The sequence below is a fragment of the Coregonus clupeaformis genome, chromosome 28 (genome assembly GCF_020615455.1).
Source record: "Coregonus clupeaformis isolate EN_2021a chromosome 28, ASM2061545v1, whole genome shotgun sequence".
NCBI lineage: Eukaryota > Metazoa > Chordata > Actinopteri > Salmoniformes > Salmonidae > Coregonus > Coregonus clupeaformis.
The window spans coordinates 21,784,641-21,804,539 of NC_059219.1; the positions used below are offsets into that span (position 1 = coordinate 21,784,641).

A 19,899-nucleotide genomic window follows, 5' to 3' on the forward strand; every position below is an offset into this window, starting at 1 on the left:
ACTCCTTAGAGACAGAGCTATAACCTCAACAAGCACTAACCCATCTTCAAGGTCGCTGGTGCTTGGCCGTTTTCTTAGCTCCGGCCGCGCTTCTCAGAGCGTAACAATCTCTCCCCTTAAAAAAGGAGAGTTCCATTGTGAGGTGAGATCATCTCTTCCCATAGGAGCCAGAGATCCTTTCTTCCCTCTGCGCAGGTGGCCGCCCTGCTTTGTTTTCCCATTGAAAGGACTGCATGAATTGATGATCTTATGAAACTCTAAAGAGCCCAGCAAATCATCTCGGTAAATCTCCCCGCAGCAACATTTAGTACCTCACTGGAGTCTTTCTCCCTCTCCGGCCCATCTCCCCCGCTCTTTCTTCTGGAACGCTTGGGGGTCTTTGAGTGTGGCTAACTTTTCGAGGATTGTTTTCATGTCCTGGTAATTAATTGCCCCTAATTAATGGTTGTTTATGGTTTACTAATGAAGTGGATCAAAGCTCACTCCTGACGCTAAAGCTGTTGTCTCAGGCTGAGAGAGAGAGAGAGAGAGAGAGAGCGAGAGAGAGAGAGTTGGGTGTGATTCATGCGGTTAAGAGCGATGCTTCTGTAGAGAGATTCCAGTGGTGTGTGTCAACAGTAGTGCTGAGCGATTAGAGCTTTTTGAGGTCGGTTCGGTTTCGGTTACATTTTTAGTCAGAGCTGCTGTCTATTCTGTCTGACATAATCACTATTTTAGTAGTTCTTCAAAGTAAATAAGGCATATTTTTATGACTGCTGAATACCAACTATCAATCACTTTGATAATGTATTTTCAGATAGAGATAACTCGCGAAGCAACAGCTGCTCTCTATATCCCCTCATGATCCTGCATTCTTGTCTCTTCTGTAGCAGGCGTAAAGGAATCACAGACCGGACAAGTAGATGCACAATGGATTATAGTCATTGTAGTTAATTACCATGTTTTATGCGCTAAACTATGTAGATTATTGGCCTGTTGAAAACTACAACTCCCTACTACCCCGCACAGTTCAGGCTGGATCTGATTTATCTCTAGAGAAACTGTGTAATGTGCGCAAAAAAACAGAACGAAATGGAATTCAAATAATTGAACCGAAGTAGGTGAATTAGCTGTTCATAAACAAAAAAATAACTGACATTTTGGTTAATCGGCTCAGCATTAGTCAACAATTCTCTGGCCTCCCTCCAGAACCATATTGCTCAATCTTGTGTGTTTGATCTAGTGGCAGCAGTTGTCCTTTTCACTGAATCTAGCAATCAACAGACATGCTTGTTGTTGAAAGAGCATATGGGAAGGCTCAGATAAACAAAGCATTATATCACTGTTGGTAATAGCTAATAATGACAAGCCCACTGAGAAACTTTATTCCGCCTCTCCCCCATTTCAAACACACATTAGGAGCCAAATCATTCATTATCGCCATTATCGTAATTAGCTGGTGTGAATAAGGAGCATAATCAGTCTGGAATATCAATGTTTCATCCAAGTCCAAAAAACTCCTTCCTTCAAAGACAAAAAACAACCACAGCCAACAGGCATATTGACAGTAGATATGAGTCTGCACTGAGACAGGGGTATTGGGAGACATTCTAAGATGGTTACCTCATCGCAGACCTTTTCAAAAGTGTTGTGGTGCCCTTCTAAAAACGTTAGTCTGATTTCCCTTCAAGAGCCACTGAACACGCCGATTGGCACGTGTTTTTCTGTTGCTCATTTGAAAAATGAGATTTCAGTCTTGGAGGTGTGTTTCCTGACCGATTCCGCTTTTGGTTAATGATGTTTGTTCCCCATGAGACACTGTAAACACGGATGCCTATTTCACTTCCTCAAAATCCCCAGAATAAGGAGAGAGGTCTTCATTTTGATGTTTTTGCAGAGGATGTTTTCGTGCGCAATTTTACATCTAACTAAGGTGGTTGGTGCAGTATTTCTGAAGTAAAAAAATGTGAGACGGATTGTCTTATGTCTCACTGTCTATGCAATTGGATAGAGAGTGATCACCACAGCTGTTCACCCCATGTTAGTGGGCAAATGGACATCTTAAAACCAAAACCCAACCTTCATTTACCCGTTGTGACGCATGGATGTTCCAAACTCTGTTTTAGACGAGACTAACTTTAGGACCAAAATTATCTTATTTACACTTTGTAGTCAATTTTCACACTAGACTAACTGTTTCTGACTCATAACGATGCTACATAGGCCGTTTTCAAAGATATTCGTTGTTTTTTAAAGGCAGTCGCTCTTTAAGAGAGACAGACAGACAGAGACACAGAGAGAGAGACACAGAGAGAGAGAGAGAGAGAGAGAGAGAGAGAGAGAGAGAGAGAGAGAGAGAGAGAGAGAGAGAGAGAGAGAGAGAGAGAGAGAGAGAGAGAGAGAGAGAGAGAGAGAGACTGGACATTTCCAGAGCTGAGCTCATCAAGACGTCCCATTATTAACAATGATGAGAATTCCTGGTAAATGGCAAGCTGCTGAATGGCTGTGTGTGTGTGTGTGTGTGTGTGTGTGTGTGTGTGTGTGTGTGTGTGTGTGTTGTGTGCGCGGGCGTGCGTGCCTGCTACGGAGGGGGTTCAGGGGGGTTTCTGAGAAGGTCATTTCCAGAGGAAATCTTAGTAATTTGAAGAGGGGGGTGGGGGGGTTAATACTGAAAGCTGAGTATTACTGTGCTGTGCTACACTATGTACAGTGAGGCAAAAAAGTATTTGATCCCCTGCTGATTTTGTACGTTTGCCCACTGACAAAGAAATGATCAGTCTATAATTTTAATGGTAGGTTTATTTGAACAGTGAGAGACAGAATAACAACAAAAAAATCCAGAAAAACGCATGTCAAAGATGTTATGAATTGATTTGCATTTTAATGAGGGAAATAAGTATTTGACCCCTCTGCAAAACATGATTTAGTACTTGGTGGCAAAACCCTTGTTGGCAATCACAGAGGTCAGACGTTTCTTGTAGTTGGCCACCAGGTTTGCACACATCTCAGGAGGGATTTAGTCCCACTCCTCTTTGCAGATCTTCTCCAAGTCATTAAGGTTTTGAGGCTGACGTATGGCAACTCGAACCTTCAGCTCCCTCCACAGATTTTCTATGGGATTAAGGTCTGGAGACTGGCTAGGCCACTCCAGGACCTTAATGTGCTTCTTCTTGAGCCACTCCTTTGTTGCCTTGGCCGTGTGTTTTGGGTCATTGTCATGCTGGAATACCCATCCACGACCCATTTTCAATGCCCTGGCTGAGGGAAGGAGGTTCTCACACAAGATTTGACGGTACATGGCCCCGTTCATTGTCCCTTTGATGCAGTGAAGTTGTCCTGTCCCCTTAGCAGAAAAACACCCCCAAAGCATAATGTTTCCACCTCCATGTTTGACGGTGGGGATGGTGTTCTTGGGGTCATAGGCAGCATTCCTCCTCCTCCAAACACGGCGAGTTGAGTTGATGCCAAAGAGCTCAATTTTGGTCTCATCTGACCACAACACTTTCACCCAGTTCTCCTCTGAATCATTCAGATGTTCATTGGCAAACTTCAGACGGGCCTGTGTATGTGCTTTCTTGAGCAGGGGGACCTTGCGGGCGCTGCAGGATTTCAGTCCTTCACAGCGTAGTGTGTTACCAATTGTTTTCTTGGTGACTATGGTCCCAGCTGCCTTGAGATCATTGACAAGATCCTCCCGTGTAGTTCTGGGCTGATTCCTCACCGTTTTCATGATCATTGCAACTCCACGAGGTGAGATCTTGCATGGAGCCCCAGGCCGAGGGAGATTGACAGTTCTTTTGTGTTTCTTCCATTTGCGAATAATCGCACCAACTGTTGTCACCTTCTCACCAAGCTGCTTGGCGATGGTCTTGTAGCCCATTCCAGCCTTGTGTAGGACCACAATCTTGTCCCTGACATCCTTGGAGAGCTCTTTGGTCTTGGCCATGGTGGAGAGTTTGGAATCTGATTGATTGATTGCTTCTGTGGACAGGTGTCTTTTATACAGGTAACAAACTGAGATTAGGAGCACTCTCTTTAAGAGTGTGCTCCTAATTTCAGCTTGTTACCTGTATAAAAGACACCTGGGAGCCAGAAATCTTTCTGATTGAGAGGGGGTCAAATACTTATTTCCCTCATTAAAATGCAAATCAATTCATAATATTTTTGACATGCGTTTTTCTGGATTTTGTTGTTGTTATTCTGTCTCTCACTGTTCAAATAAACCTACCATTAAAATTATAGACTGATCATTTCTTTGTCAGTGGGCAAACGTACAAAATTAGCAGGGGATCAAATACTTTTTTCCTTCACTAAGTGGGAGCACTGCGACCTGAGAGAATGACAGACAACAGTGTATGTACATTTGTGTGCGTGTGTCTGTGTGTGTGTGTGTGTGTACGTGTTTAACTATTCTTGTGGGGACCAGAAGTCCCCACAAGAATAGTAAACTAACAAAAATTTGACCAACTGGGGTCATTTTGTTGGTCCCCACAAGGTCAAATGCTATTTCTTGGGGGTTTAGGGTTAAGTTTAGAATTAGTGTTAGAATTAGGTTTAGGATTAGGAGCTAGGGTTAGTTTTAAGGTTAGGGTTAGGTTTTTGGGTTAAGGTTAGGGTTAAGATTAGGGTTAGGGTAAGAGTACGGGTTAGGGAAAATACGATTTTGAATGGTACTGAATTGTGTGTCCCCACAAGGTTATCTGTACAAGACTGTGTGTGTGTGTGTGTGTTGTATAGAATGAGCTCATCGATCAGGGCCTCTTTTCTCTGTGTAGTCTGTTGTGTTCACCTACACAACACCCACTCCTCTCTACATCGCCATCATCTGTCTCTCTCCCACTCCTCTTTCCACTCTGCCACCTTGGGTCTCTGTACATTGCCTGTGGTCACACCTCCGTTCATAATCTCTCCCTTGTATTTCTTCTCCCTTCCCCTCTTTCTTCATCCCTTCCTCTAGCTCTGCACAGGCAGATTCAGCTCCCTTGTCTTTCTCCACCCTTCCATTTTCAACTCCAAATCCTGCAATCATTCACTCGTTTGTTGGACTTCTCTCTCTATCTCTCACCCCGGCTCTCTGCTGGTCCGCTCCACTGGTCTGTGACGTACGCTCAGGGCCCCTTCCCTCCTTTCTCAGCTTCCCTTTTTCCCAGGCCCAGTGAACAGCAATATACACCCTCCTCTTTCTCCTCTCTCTCTATCCTCTCTTCTCCAATCACCCTCTCCCTGCCCCTCTCTGCTCAGCATCAACCACCTCCAACAGAACCAGACTCCAGGGGAACTGGTCTGCGTGTCATGCCCTGCTGAGGTAGCCTCACCTGGGCTAATCTCTGTGTCTCTCATCCCCCTGACCCTGGAGGAGCACCTCATATAGTCTCCCGAGTGGCGCAGTGGTCTAAGGCACTGCATCGCAGTGCTAGCTGTGCCACTAGAGATCCTGGTTCGAATCCAGGCTCTGTCGTAGCCGGCCGCAACCGGGAGACCAATGGGGCGGCGCACAATTGGCCTAGGGTAGGGGAGGGAATGGCCGGCAGGGAGGTAGCTCAGTTGTCTAATTTCCAACTAGCCCACTGTCTCATCCATAACACTGGAAATATGGGCTGTATCTCAAGTCTTCAGTATTTTGCTCTTTTAGAAGCCCATCAGGAATGTCTAGCTCATCAATGTCAGTGCAGACTGCAGACTGCAGAGGGAGAGAAGGAGAGGAAGAGAGGAAGAGAGGAAGAGAGGAAGCCACTTTGAGATTATTGAGATGACTTGGCCTCTATCAGACTTGGCCGTCAGTCACATGTCATAGTTCACTTCCTGTTTACTACTTACAGTAGCTGATCTGTCTTCAGTGAGAAGTTGACAGGATATAAATCGATTCTGGACACTGGCATCGGAAAGGCAGAAGGCAACCATGTTGATGATTTTAGTCAGATATCTCATTTATTTGTTTATTTTCAGTCCAATAAAAATAATATAAATTCAGGCCTTGTGAGGGATTATTAAAATAAGTATATTGACATGATTGTTTAAAGCGGAAGTTAATTTACCATCATTTAACTCTCCTCAGAGAGTGATAAACATGCTAATCATAATGGTGATTTACCTAGTCTGTCCTTATGACAGCTCAGTTGGTAGAGCATGGCGCTTGCAATGCCAGGGTTGTGGGTTCGATTCCCACGGGGGGCCAGTATAAAAAAATAAAAAAAATTAAACATGTATGCACTAATTGTAAGTCGCTCTGGATAAGAGCGTCTGCTAAATGACGTAAATATAAATATAGCCCATTCAGAATCTGTACTCAGACTGTAGTCATCATGAGCTAACGATGGGAGACAGTATTAGCCCCATTACACTGTTGTGCCTTACACTTCAATGTAAGATGGCTAGCCCCTCATCACAGGTGATTTGAAGTGTGTGTGTGTGTGTGTGTGTGTGTGTGTGTGTGTGTGTGTGTGTGTGTGTGTGTGTGTGTGTGTGTGTGTGTGTGTGTGTGTGTGTGTGTGTGTGTGTGTGTGTGTGTGTGTGTGTGTGTGTGTGTGTGTGTGTGTGTGTGTGTGTGTGTGTGTGTGTGTGTGTGTGTGTCTCTCTCTTCATCCTCATCTACCAATGGGAGGCATGTATTAGCGCCGGTGCTCAAGCAGCACCCAGGTTCCAACACTCCAATTTGAGAGGGGTGGCCTTTCAGTTCAATCAGCTCCTATCATCCAATCAAGGCTGGCGAGGGCTCTAACGGCGTCTGAGTGGGTATAATCACTGTGGTTACAGGGTTACCGGGGGCCCTCCATCCTGCCGTGTTAGTGCCAGGCCATCCAGGAGTCACTGAGACAGGTGTCAGCAGGGTGGAACAGGGTGTTAAACAAGCACGGGGGGCGAAGGGAAGCGGGCGGTGTTTACCCAGAGTCATGGCAACAGTGTCCCCAATAGGAAGGAATGTTCACCTCTGTGACTTCCCCTTCTTCAAGCTCTCTATTCTCTTTTCTCTTTAGCCCTGTTTCTCGCTCTATCTTCCTCTCTCTCGCTCTTCCTTCCTCTCCTTAGTTATATTGTTGTCCCTTGTTCTTGCTATTGTTGAATTCAATTCCGAGGTCCTTCACGTAAGAGTGTGGCACACAAAGAACACACAGCAGTAGCACCTATACTAGACAGAGTGCCAAGCAATGCTGAAGCGGGAATCGATGCTTACAGTCTCAACAGCAAAACAAACAGACAGACAGCGGTAAGAACACAAAGAACACCGGCCCAAGGGACAGAAGGTCAGAACATATAGAGGGACATGAGAAAAGGCTGTCGCAGTTTACTGACCAATAAGCTGGGGAGGAGAGAAGAGCAGACACTCAGCGGGAGATTAAAGAAGAGATTGATTGACAGGCTGAGAGAGCCAGAAAATAAAGATGTCCTTGACATCTCCTCTTCACCACAAAATCTTCCCAGAGAAGTTGGTGGAAAGCCAACTATTCAGATATAGACACATTTTACATTTTTACATTTTAGTCATTTAGCAGACGCTCTTATCCAGAGCGACTTACAGTTAGTGAGTGCACACATTTTCATACTGGCCCCCCGTGGGAAACGAACCCACAACCCTGGCGTTGCAAACGCCATGCTCTACCAACTGAGCTGTCATAAGGACAGACTAGGTAAATCACCATTATGATTAGCATGTTTATCACTCTCTGAGGAGAGTTAAATGATGGTAAATTAACTTCCGCTTTAAACAATCAAGTCAATATACTTATTTTAATAATCCCTCACAAGGCCTGAATTTATATTATTTTTATTGGACTGAAAATAAACAAATAAATGAGATATCTGACTAAAATCATCAACATGGTTGCCTTCTGCCTTTCCGATGCCAGTGTCCAGAATCGATTTATATCCTGTCAACTTCTCACTGAGGACAGATCAGCTACTGTAAGTAGTAAACAGGAAGTGAACTATGACATGTGACTGACGGCCAAGTCTGATAGAGGCCAAGTCATCTCAATAATCTCAAAGTGGCTTCCTCTCCTTCTCTCCCTCTGCAGTCTGCAGTCTGCACTGACATTGATGAGCTAGACATTCCTGATGGGCTTCTAAAAGAGCAAAATACTGAAGACTTGAGATACAGCCCATATTTCCATAGTTCCAGTGTTATGGATGAGACAGTGGGCTAGTTGGAAATTAGACAATCATTACAGTAAAATGAATCACCTGCACTAAACAGTCAGCTAGGAACTCTTCTGTCCATGAGTAATGGAACCATAAAACCGAAAGGGGGAAGAATAAAACTCGCCCACGTTACGCTGCGTAACTCACTCTCTCTCTCTTTCTCTCGTTCACCGTTGTGACTTTGTGAAAAGCGACACACTGAAATTTGTTTATGAGTTGATCCGTAGAGCAGGAGATAGAGCTTCTGTTTTGACAGCCGCTAGCCTTTAAACTAAATCAGCTGATCAAACTGCTGTGATACTGCCGTGCAAGACTGAATACAAACAAGCCTGAGTATTGCCCCAATCGTGTTGACTTGATGGGCACGCCAGCACCGCATGCCAACGTTTGATTTTTCAGTCATGTAGTCCTACTAGAGGAATCATGAAATAAGGATGTACTACCGAGAAATTCCAACATTGGCTTCACTCAAGGTCTTAATTACGGCACGCGTGTGAGAAGGGGAGGAGGTCCCACTATTTTAATTAAATTGTCGACAACTATATTTTATTTGGAGTAGAATTATCCTCAAAGGTTTGGATCAAAGGGTAAAATCTTGGCTTATGTTGAAGACTTCTTCAACGCATTAAAGAACAAAGTGGTGAGCTGAACTAGTGATTCCAGCATAATCTAGAAGAAAGCACAAGTGAATCCTACTCTGACATGATGCAAACTATGCCTGACAAGCATAAAAAACGGCTCAGGCTGACAGAGCGTCTTGAGTAATCACTCATATTCTTGCATTAGAAAGAAACTTGAGCAAACTGTGTCAGCTGTCCTCTGAAGTCGCAGTGTGTGGGTGTATATGCCTGCTTCCCTATTTGTTAGTGATTTAAGGCAGAATAAGACGGTGACTCACACCGACATTGATTTATACTCGCCGCATGTGGGTGTGTACGCATGCACACCGACGATAATTGGTATTCAAATCTTCTCCCCACAAGTCCATCCAATTGCTGCCGTTTTTCAACTGCCAGTGCCTTTAGCAGAGCCATGGGCCAGATGCATGATGACAAGGGGCTCAAACGGATGGCTCTCATTGCACACAGTCATATAAACAAATGGAGGTGATTAAAAGCCCAGAGGTGATCGAAGCAGCAGTAATAGCAGACTGGCTGGGGGCCAGTGTGGTGGTAGTGGTGCTGGTAGCAGCAGAGGCGGAGTTAGCAGTATTAGGAGCTCTGCTCTGGGGATGCTCTGGCAGTTTGGCCTGCAGCTGTAGCGGATCACCCACCCCCACACACACCAGAACCCCGATACAGAGCTCTCAGTGTGTGTGTGTGTGTGTGTGTGTCCCTCAGGCTGGCCCAGCAGACACGCGCTGTGAAGTCCTCCTCGCCTCAGCTTTTCTTCTCCATCTCACCCTCTCTCTCTCCCCTTCTCTCTCTCTCCCCTTCTCTCCCCCTCTCTCTCTCTCCCCCCTCTACATCGCTTTCTGTCCCTCTCTTTCTCCTTCTCTTCCTCTTAGGTAGCCATCTCTGGTTGCCTCCCTGTCTTAACATCACTCTGTCTATCTATCCAATCAATCCATCCATCTCTCTCCCTGCCATAGTCAGAGGCCCCTCTTTTTCTCCCTTCCCCTCGTCTCCCTCCTCCATTCCTCCCCCTCCTTCTCTCTAAATTAGTTTTTCTGATTTCCGTCCTGATTTGCATGATGAAGGGGTGTTGAAAACCAGCCATCTCTCCACCTCCACCTTCTCACTGCAGCTCTGCCTCTCCTCCTTTCCCCCAACCCCCTCTTTCTATCGCTCTCCTCCCTCTCCCTCCCCCATTCCAGCTCCCCATAAACTCGACTACGTTACATGTCATGATTCCTTCCTCCCCTCGGCTGACTCCCCACCCCCCCAGCCCTGTCACTAGCTTGATTAATGACAGTGATCACCAACCAGGCCCCAGCCAAGGCAGCCTGCAGCTCTAGCAAAACCCTGCACTGTAAGCAGCACACACACACACACACACACACACCTTTCTCTCTTACTCCTGTAAAGGATACATGTACATACACTAACACACTCATGCATATAAAATCACTCTCTCTCCCTCTCTTGGCTATAGTGCAGCAGCTGTGGAATACACACAGGGGTATGGAGGAAAGACTAGTGTTTCTCCAACAGTTGACGTCATTGGCAGGCACAGCACCGCTCTGTGACAATACACTACAGTATGGAAGCAAGACCTTAACCCATTCACTGCCTTGCTAAAAGCACAATCAATATTACCGAATATAATGACATCAGCCTACACTACAGTGTAATATAACTTAGTAATAGCTACTGGGGTACCATATGGTAACCTATAAAACAAGACTATCCACACAACCCACTTCTAATTCCTTTGTTAGAATCATGGGAATTGTAACTCATTCTAATAAACATTGATGCAAGCTGAGCTAAAGCAATTCCTCTCGGATACAAACAGATGGCGTAACCAAAGCCATGCAGTAAAAAGAGCAAGTTGTCTTGGAGATGTCATATTAATCCAAATCCCCAGTGTGCAGCACAGGCACTTATCATGGGATGTGAGCATGAAATAGGCTGTCCCTATGGGAACAGAACGGAACAGGACGGGACTATCCCTAGGCACACAGACATACAGGGGAGAGAGGCCCATAGTAGGCTCCTGCACTGCCTCGGGGTGCCTTGCTGGCTTTAATTATCATTCTGCAATACATTTATAGATATCAGACCAGCTGATAAGAAGGTGTTGGGAACTCAAAGGTTCCAGAACATAATGTGGAGAATGTCATGTCAGTGACAGGCAGGCAATGACTAGTAATCTATTAGACGAACACGAGGCTAGGGATACTGGGCTAGCACCCCGCGACTGTCTAGTCCCCAGAACCCAGGCAAGCGAAATTACTCTGGCCGAGGACGCTGTCAGCAGCGACTGAATGGACAGAGATTTTGTGGTAGTAGTCGGCTTCTCTGCTCTGCTGCGGTTTTTGTTATGAGCAGGCATGTGGCTAATTCGATATTCACACTGTGCGGTTACATAGCCTATGCATCCCGTTATGTGTATCCCAACTATGTTCTGTCGATACAAATGATGAAGTGGAAGACGTATAGGTTATGGCGTATGATGGCGATGCAACGTACAATTAAATATCATATAAGATCTGTACACTGGCCAGAAGGTAGGAAGGTGGCAATAGTTTTTACTTTTGTTTTCAATATGGGGTCGTAACAACGCATGTTTAAATATAATACTACCTGTCCAAACAAGGAAAACAAACCACGCTACCATGTAGCATCAATATAACGATGTGTAGGTGAAACATCAACGATGTGTGTTCAATGAGATACAGACCACATCGGGTTTAGAAAGCTTCACATAGGACCGCAGGAGGCGCGTAATCGCACATGCACAATCACCACTGTCCCAGGCAGGCAGCGCGCAGTCCTATCCATTGACAAAATATCCCATTTACAGGACGAAATAGCCTGCGGTGCATATTAGCGTTTAGGTTATTGTCACGCAATCCTTTCAACTTGAATAGTCAACAAAGGTCAGGGCAAGTCCCTATAGAAAGTATGATGCTCTCGTTTCTGCGTCTTTCTTTACCAGCGGATAGCCCATTCTTTATATCATTCCAAATATAAAATTGTCTTACCTGTCCCCACAAGAGATAGCAAAGTGATGATGGACAAGGGAACGCAGTAGTTCCACACGGCCGTAAATGCCATCGTTGATATTCCCGCTGATCTCTTTTTTGATATTCCTCTTCCTTGGAGAAATGAAAGTGACGTGAACCCGCAGGTTCACCCGCGAATAAAGCCTGGAGTGTGTCTGGTTCTGTTAACCAACATTCGCTGGGGTCTTATTACATACAAAACAAAATTGGCTTACTACTAGACACATACACCTACTTTTTTTCTCGTTGACCTGACTAAACGACCGTGGTTCCGACAGTTTTCCTTGGTTACTTAAAGATGTAAATATATTTAAAAGCAAGCGAGGAGGGCGGGACTCGGAATTGTTCTCTGACCAATAAGAAGCAAGGAGCAGGTGGAGGAATGTATCTCAAGATGAGGGTGGGTTCAGAAAACAAGGGACAGAACATACTACAAACTATTTTAATCAATGTAGGTAGGCTACTATAAACCTGATTGATAACAAACATTAATAGCCTACCAAATAAAAGGTATTTACAAAACATGCATAGTTAGGTCAACATGTATTATTATAAGACTGTTTCATATTCAATGATATGCATTTACAAATATATATATACAGTATGTTATTGTAACATTCAAAACATAATAGGCTGAAGATGAAAATTATGGCCATATACATGGAGGCTACGCAACTTATTGTGTCGATCAAAGGAATGTATATAATTGAAGGAATTGACTACTGAATTTAGACCTATTTTCATATTGGAGTAGCCTAGGAGTAAACAACAAAAGTGTTTGTGTTCTAAATGTAAAGTGAAATCGTCAGTGGAGTGTAGAACAGAGCACTAGCCTAAATAAAGGTATATTTTAGCAAATTATCGCTTGGAATAGAGGTAATGGAATGAAACCAACAAAACTCTCTTGCGGTTCCAAATCCTTGTTCTTGACAGAGCTCGGTGGCGCACACAACGGCTGAATAAGAAGCACCGAAGACTCATCTTACCGTCATGCTGTGGTTGCACTGCACCCCAAATTGCGTTTTCCAGTCACAGCGTGGCACACAAACGGGCCTATTATGAAAATTGTATTTTCTTTTGAAAATACCTCAGTGAATATTTTATTATACGTTAATGAATGTTTCAAAGTTAGTGTTTGGCGACACCTTTAGATGGGCAAAGTGCATAGCATGTCAGATCAGCTCGGAACATGGGCCTATAATTAACATGTATTTGTTAATTAATTAATTAGTTTATTCAGCCTGAACATTATAATATATTTGAAGCAGAACACATTCTCATTTTCAGCTTTGAAAATTGCTCGATGGAAATGCTGTAGCCCTAAGCCTGAATGTTCCTCTAAAATCGCTACATAAAAAGTGGCCTGTCTCAGTCTCCATAATAGGCCCATCTGTCTAGTCTTCTGCCCCGTAGTCATGGGTAGCCTGACATGATTGTAGGCTACTGATTTACCCTTCTGTACTTCTCCCGCTCAACCACACTTCCGTTCCTTCTGTCTTTTGATTTATACTTGTCCCACGCCGAGATATGTTCTCTTTGATCACGTTGTTTTGGCTAGGATAATATCCGCCCCCCCTGCATTTCGCGTCCCGTTTAATTTTCCCCTGTCACTTTCTCTCCGAGTGTTTGTTCCCGGGTTGGCGGTTGTCAGAGGCGGCTCCCCGCACCAGATGGGGCATTGTTGGAAAGTAACTGGTGAGAAAACACCTGCCTCTCCAGCGAAAACCCCACTTTCATTTCAGCCCATACATGCATATGCGAGGGAACATACAAAACCAAGTGAAGTGAACAAACGGACCATTACGCGCCTTGCACAAATGTGCAACAGTCTGTAATTTAGCAATTCAACAGACTAGAGACCACGTGTTCTACACAATGTCTTTGAGCGGGCCCTAGTTGCGATATTATTCAAGAGAACTATACCTGCTCTAATCATTCTCATTCCAATGGAGATCTCCACTGAGACAGGCTTTGTCGTAGTAAATATAAAATGTTATATTTACTACGACATGTGCATGGATATTCTTAGGAAACAGAATCAACAATGATAAATACCTGGTGCAAGGTAATAACAATCATTCCTATATGATGTGAGGTAAAGTGTAGCTGGTCATCTTTTTGTAAGCCTACTCCAATCCTACGACCTTTTGCTACTGACATGAGGTCAGAAGCCAGACCCTATGCCAGAGTCTAAGGGCAGCCCTCAGCTTTACCTGGTGACCTTAGAAGGGAATACTGATTCTAGGTTTGTGCCTAGGGGGCGGAGCTAGCCACAAACAACCATGGAGGCAAAAAGCCCTCAAGTGACTGACCTCACTGTACAGTCGTGGTGAAAAGTTGAGAATGACACAAGTAGTGGTCTTCACAAAGTTTGCTGCTTCAGTGTTTTTAGATATTTTTGTCAGATGTTACTATGGTATACTGAAGTATAATTACAAGCATTCCATAAGTGTCAAAGGCTTTTATTGACAATTACATTAAGTTTATGCAAAGAGACAATATTTGTTTTGACCCTTCTTTTTCAAGACCTCTGCAATCCGCCCTGGCATGCTGTCAATTAACTTCTGGGCCACATCCTGACTGATGGCAGCCCATTCTTGCATAATCAATGCTTGGAGTTTGTCAGAATTTGTGGGTTTTTGTTTGTCCACCCGCCTCTTGAGGATTGACCACAAGTTCTCAATGCGATTAAGGTCTGGGGAGTTTCCTGGCCATGGACCCAAAATGTCGATGTTTTGTTCCCCGAGCCACTTAGTTACCACTTTTGCCTTATGGCAAGGTGCTCAATCATGCTGGAAAATGCATTGTTCGTCACCAAACTGTTCTTGGATGGTAGGGAGAAGTTGCTCTCGGAGGATGTGTTGGTACCATTTGTCAAGTTGCGTCAATTCAAATCTGGTATAGGAACAAAAAGAGGTCAATACACGTCTTCTAAAATAGACTAGTATTTTAATTAATGCAAACACTTGAATGGTAAATATGATGTTCGTATATACGGGCCCACTGAAAAACCACGCAGGGCAGTCAGAGAACTAACTGTCCCAACCCAAAATTATTATTTTAATACTCTGACAGATAGTTCCTGCTCCAAGCAGGCCTATCAGAGTAGAGACTGAGCGTGGTTTAGACTTACTCAGCCTATCGTTGGCGCACAGGCTGGTCCCAGCCCCTTGGCGCTTCACTGTTGCCAGGCATTAGTTGTTATCTTCACAACTTGTCTCGAGTCAGCAACCCCAGACACAGTTCTCTTCTTCATGTTGCAGTACTTTGTCCTTGAGCGGTTTAACAAAGAGGCAGTGTGTGTGTATGTGAGTCACAAGTCTGTCTCAGCCTACCCCCTAACGGTTCCTCACATTAATCACAGCTTGTTATGTTAAACAATCTATATCAGTACAGCACAAACCTATTATGTTTAATCATTAAGGTATTCTTTCTAAGCTAGGCATCACATCTAGTTGTAAGAAAATAGATCCCCACAATCCCCTTTTCACACCCGCTGGGTGTGAACCCAAAATAAGAAATTTCAGGGAAATTTAGGATTCCCCCTTTTGATACCCACTAGGGTGTCACTCATTAAAATACAAACAAAAATAATCACACATTTATTAATAGGCAATAATGATAATAAAAAATAAAAACCCTCAGTCCTTCCATCTACACCTAACTTGTACTAGGTTGGCTACCAGCCACCCAGGAACTTCAAACCTTCACATAAGGAAAGACAAACATTCACAATGGTTAACTTGATTAATAAAGCATAAAACATAAACAGGGAAGTAAACTTTGGCCCCCTTTAGACACCCTCTAGGGTGTCACTCCACCACCTCACCAATAGCAAACCAAGGATCATCCTTTGTCAACCCCAGTTTCATCCGAAAGCTAGACTCAGTGTCTGCATCCCCTTCTTGAGCCCCTAGGAGGGGCATCATACCAGCCGTATGCACGACATCTGTAACAGACTTTCTCAAACAAGGAATTACACAGGCAGCACAGCACATTAATATTAGAAACACAACTACTAGGGTCAGAAATCCAGTAACCACCATAACAGAGTACTTACCAAACCAATCATTCAACCAGGAGAACAGTCCGTTTCCCTCCATTCCAGCCATGCTCTTCATTTCAGCTGATAGTTTATCTATACCAACTAGGGCTTTAGAGATACTCCCGTCAGGACTGGTATTGTTAGGGATAAACGTACAACAATGGCTTACCATTCTATAGACACCACTCCTTTCTGCCTGATCTAGAGCCAACCTCTTTTTACTAAGTCATAAGAGTGAGATGGCGGATAATTGTTCAAAGATCCCTTCTGTTGCATCCCTAGTCCAGCCAATAAATCGTTGTTGGTCGTAATAGATATAAATAATCCAATTCACAATTTTGTTTATTGTCACCCACCAAAAGAACGTGGTAGTAAACCCTTCCCCTAATTGTTTCATAGCTCGGTATCCATCCGATACCCCCCTTGGTATCCCAATTGCATCCATCTAAATAGGGCTATTCTCCTTCTTGTTAAAACTCCTCCTACATCTGTTTAATCCTTGGTTCCTGGTGACTAATTCTAACTAGCTGAACCAGGGCGCACGTATCTAGCCACCCTTTTGGAATTCTCTGCCTTATACTGCCTTTACTGGCACACGCCCACCACACATCGGTTACAGGGGCTGTAAGGTTCAAAATTCTCTCCTGTGCTTCCGAATTTAAGTCCGTCACATTACTACTATCTCCAATTGATAATTGGTGATGTCTTTGTTTCTCTTTACCCCCCATCTGGATGTTCAGTCCCCCTCGGTCTCATATCCCCATCCCCATGTGTGTTTAAACACCTGAGTCTAGGAACAATCCGCCGTTGGGGGCCGAACACGAATATAATGGGATTTTATAATCCCAAGCTGTTTATTGACATGTACCCCACCCATTGGCTACGTCCCTAACCCTTATTCCGAATCTGACAGTCTGCCCTTCTCTCAGTACAGCACAAACCTATTATGTTTAATCATTAATGTATTCTTTCTAAGCTAGGCATCACATCTAGTTGTAAGAAAATAGATCCCCACACATTCTTTATTCATGGCTGTGTTCTTAGGCAAAATTGTAAGTGAGCCCACTCCCTTGGCTGAGAAGCAACCCCACACATGAATGGTCTCAGGACGCTTTACTGTTGGCATGACACAGGACTGATGGTAGAGCTCACCTTGTTTTCGGAAAGGGTATTCATCAGAGAAAATGACTTTACCCCAGTCCTCAGCAGTACAATCCCTGTACCTTTTGCAGAATATCAGTCTGTCCCTGATGTTTTTCCTGGAGAGAAGTTGCTTCCTCGCTGCCCTTCTTGACACCAGGCCATCCTCCAAAAGTCTTCGCCTCACTGTGCGTGCAGATGCTCACACACCTGCCTGCTGCCATTCCTGAGCAAGCGCTGCACTGGTGGTGCCCCGATCCCGCAGCTGAATCAATTTTAGGAGACGGTCCTGGCGCTTGCTGGACTTTCTTGGGCGCCCTGAAGCCTTCTTCACAACAATTGAACCTCTCTCCTTGAAGTTCTTGATGATCCGATAAATGGTTGATTTAGGTGCAATCTTACTAGCAGCAATATCCTTGCCTGTGAAGCCCTTTTTGTGCAAAGCAATGATGACGGCACGTGTTTTCTTGCAGGTAACCATGGTTAACAGAGGAAGAACAATGATTTCAAGCACCACCCTCCTTTTAAAGCTTCCAGTCTGTTATTCTAACTCAATCAGCATGACAGCGTGATCTCAAGCCTTGTCCTCGTCAATACTCTCACCTGTGTTAACGAGAGAATCACTGACATGATGTCAGCTGGTCCTTTTGTGGCAGGGCTGAAATGCAGTGGACATTTTTTGGGGGGATTAAGTTCATTTTCATGGCAAAGAGGGACTTTGCAATTCATCTGATCACTCTTCATAACATTCTGGAGTATATGCAAATTGGCATCATAAAAACTGAGGCAGCAGACTGAAAATTAATATTTGTGTAATTCTCAAAACTTTTGACCACGACACTAGTGTCCTAGTCCTTGGGCCAACCTGTTGAACCAGCAACATCCATTAAGGCGTACGCTTTTCACCCATGAATGCCTCAAAAGGCCAAAATAAAAATACTGTTCACTGGGATTTCAAATGAAGAGCGCTTCAAATTTCCAAATGGTATTTTTCGATGAAACATGACTGTTTTATGGACTTTTGGATACAGTTTTGACCTCAGCCTTTACACCTAGCATCTAGGACACAGATGCAGATACACACACAGAGTCTGTAAAAAGCCAGGCGGTGGCTGGAGAAGGAGCCTGCAGTGAAGACTTGAATAATCAGTATAATAATATTATCCTCGCTGTGCTCTGTAGCGCGTGGATGTTAACCGTTAATGGAGTGTCACTGTGAAACCACAGCATCTCCGTCCCGTTATTAACGGCAGCCTACGGTCAACCATGCACACATAATAAAACCACATAAAATAACATCAACAGACAGTCCAGTCATAATAAAATAAATAGTTATGCGAAGAGCCGTTATAGTGATAAGCTGTGATGCAAATACGTTAAGGTTACAAGGCAACAGAGGAGAACATTTAAGAATGAAGTTGTAACCTGGCTGGGAGAGGGAGAGTTATTAATGTTGCTGTAGGATGTGGTGGTGAATCGACCATGTGTAACCACAGACATACAGTGGGGGAAAAAAAGTATTTAGTCAGCCACCAATTGTGCAAGTTCTCCCACTTAAAAAGATGAGGCCTGTAATTTTCATCATAGGTACACGTCAACTATGACAGACAAATTGAGAAAATAAAATCCAGAAAATCACATTGTAGGATTTTTAATGAATTTATTTGCAAATTATGGTGGAAAATAAGTATTTGGTCACCTACAAACAAGCAAGATTTCTGGCTCTCACAGACCTGTAACTTCTTTAAGAGGCTCCTCTGTCCTCCACTCGTTACCTGTATTAATGGCACCCGTTTGAACTTGTTATCAGTATAAAAAGACACCTGTCCACAACCTCAAACAGTCACACTCCAAACTCCAATATGGCCAAGACCAAAGAGCTGTCAAAGGACACCAGAAACAAAATTGTAGACCTGCACCAGGCTGGGAAGACAATCTGCAATAGGTAAGCAGCTTGGTTTGAAGAAATGAACTGTGGGAGCAATTATTAGGAAATGGAAGACATACAAGACCACTGATAATCTCCCTCGATCTGGGGCTCCACACAAGATCTCACCCCGTGGGGTCAAAATGATCACAAGAACGGTGAGCAAAAATCCCAGAACCACACGGGGGGGACCTAGTGAATGACCTGCAGAGAGCTGGGACCAAAGTAACAAAGCCTACCATCAGTAACACATTACGCCGCCAGGGACTCAAATCCTGCAGTGCCAGACATGTCCCCCTGCTTAAGCCAGTACATGTCCAGGCCCGTCAGAAGTTTGCTAGAGTGCATTTGGATGATCCAGAAGAGGATTGGGAGAATGTCATATGGTCAGATGAAACCAAAATATAACTTTTTGGTAAAAACTCAACTCGTTGTGTTTGGAGGACAAAGAATGCTGAGTTGCATCCAAAGAACACCATACCTACTGTGAAGCATGGGGTGGAAACATCATGCTTTGGGGCAGTTTTTCTGCAAAGGGACCAGGACGACTGATCCGTGTAAAGGAAATAATGAATGGGGCCATGTATCGTGAGATTTTGAGTGAAAACCTCCTTCCATCAGCAAGGGCATTGAAGATGAAACGTGGCTGGGTCTTTCAGCATGACAATGATCCCAAACACACCGCCCGGGGAAACGAAGGAGTGGCTTCGTAAGAAGCATTTCAAGGTCCTGGAGTGGCCTAGCCAGTCTCCAGATCTCAACCCCATAGAAAATCTTTGGAGGGAGTTGAAAGTCCGTGTTGCCCAGCGACAGCCCCAAAACGTCACTGCTCTAGAGGAGATCTGCATGGAGGAATGGGCCAAAATACCAGCAACAGTGTGTGAAAACCTTGTGAAGACTTACAGAAAACGTTTGACCTGTGTCATTGCCAACAAAGGGTATATAACAAAGTATTGAGAAACTTTTGTTATTGACCAAATACTTATTTTCCACCATAATTTG

At 44.2% G+C, this 19,899-nt stretch overlaps 1 protein-coding gene across 1 annotated transcript in view; it reads right to left on the reverse strand.

The window, feature by feature from the left end:
• LOC121542830 (cell adhesion molecule 4-like) overlaps window positions 1-12,084 on the reverse strand; it is a 140,983-nt gene extending 128,899 nt beyond the window's left edge. Inside the window, exon 1 of the mRNA XM_045208749.1 lies at window positions 11,765-12,084. Coding sequence (XP_045064684.1) covers window positions 11,765-11,837 — 73 coding nt within the window. The 5' untranslated portion in view covers window positions 11,838-12,084. The remainder of the gene's footprint in view (window positions 1-11,764) is intronic.
• Window positions 12,085-19,899: the final 7,815 nt, after the last annotated feature.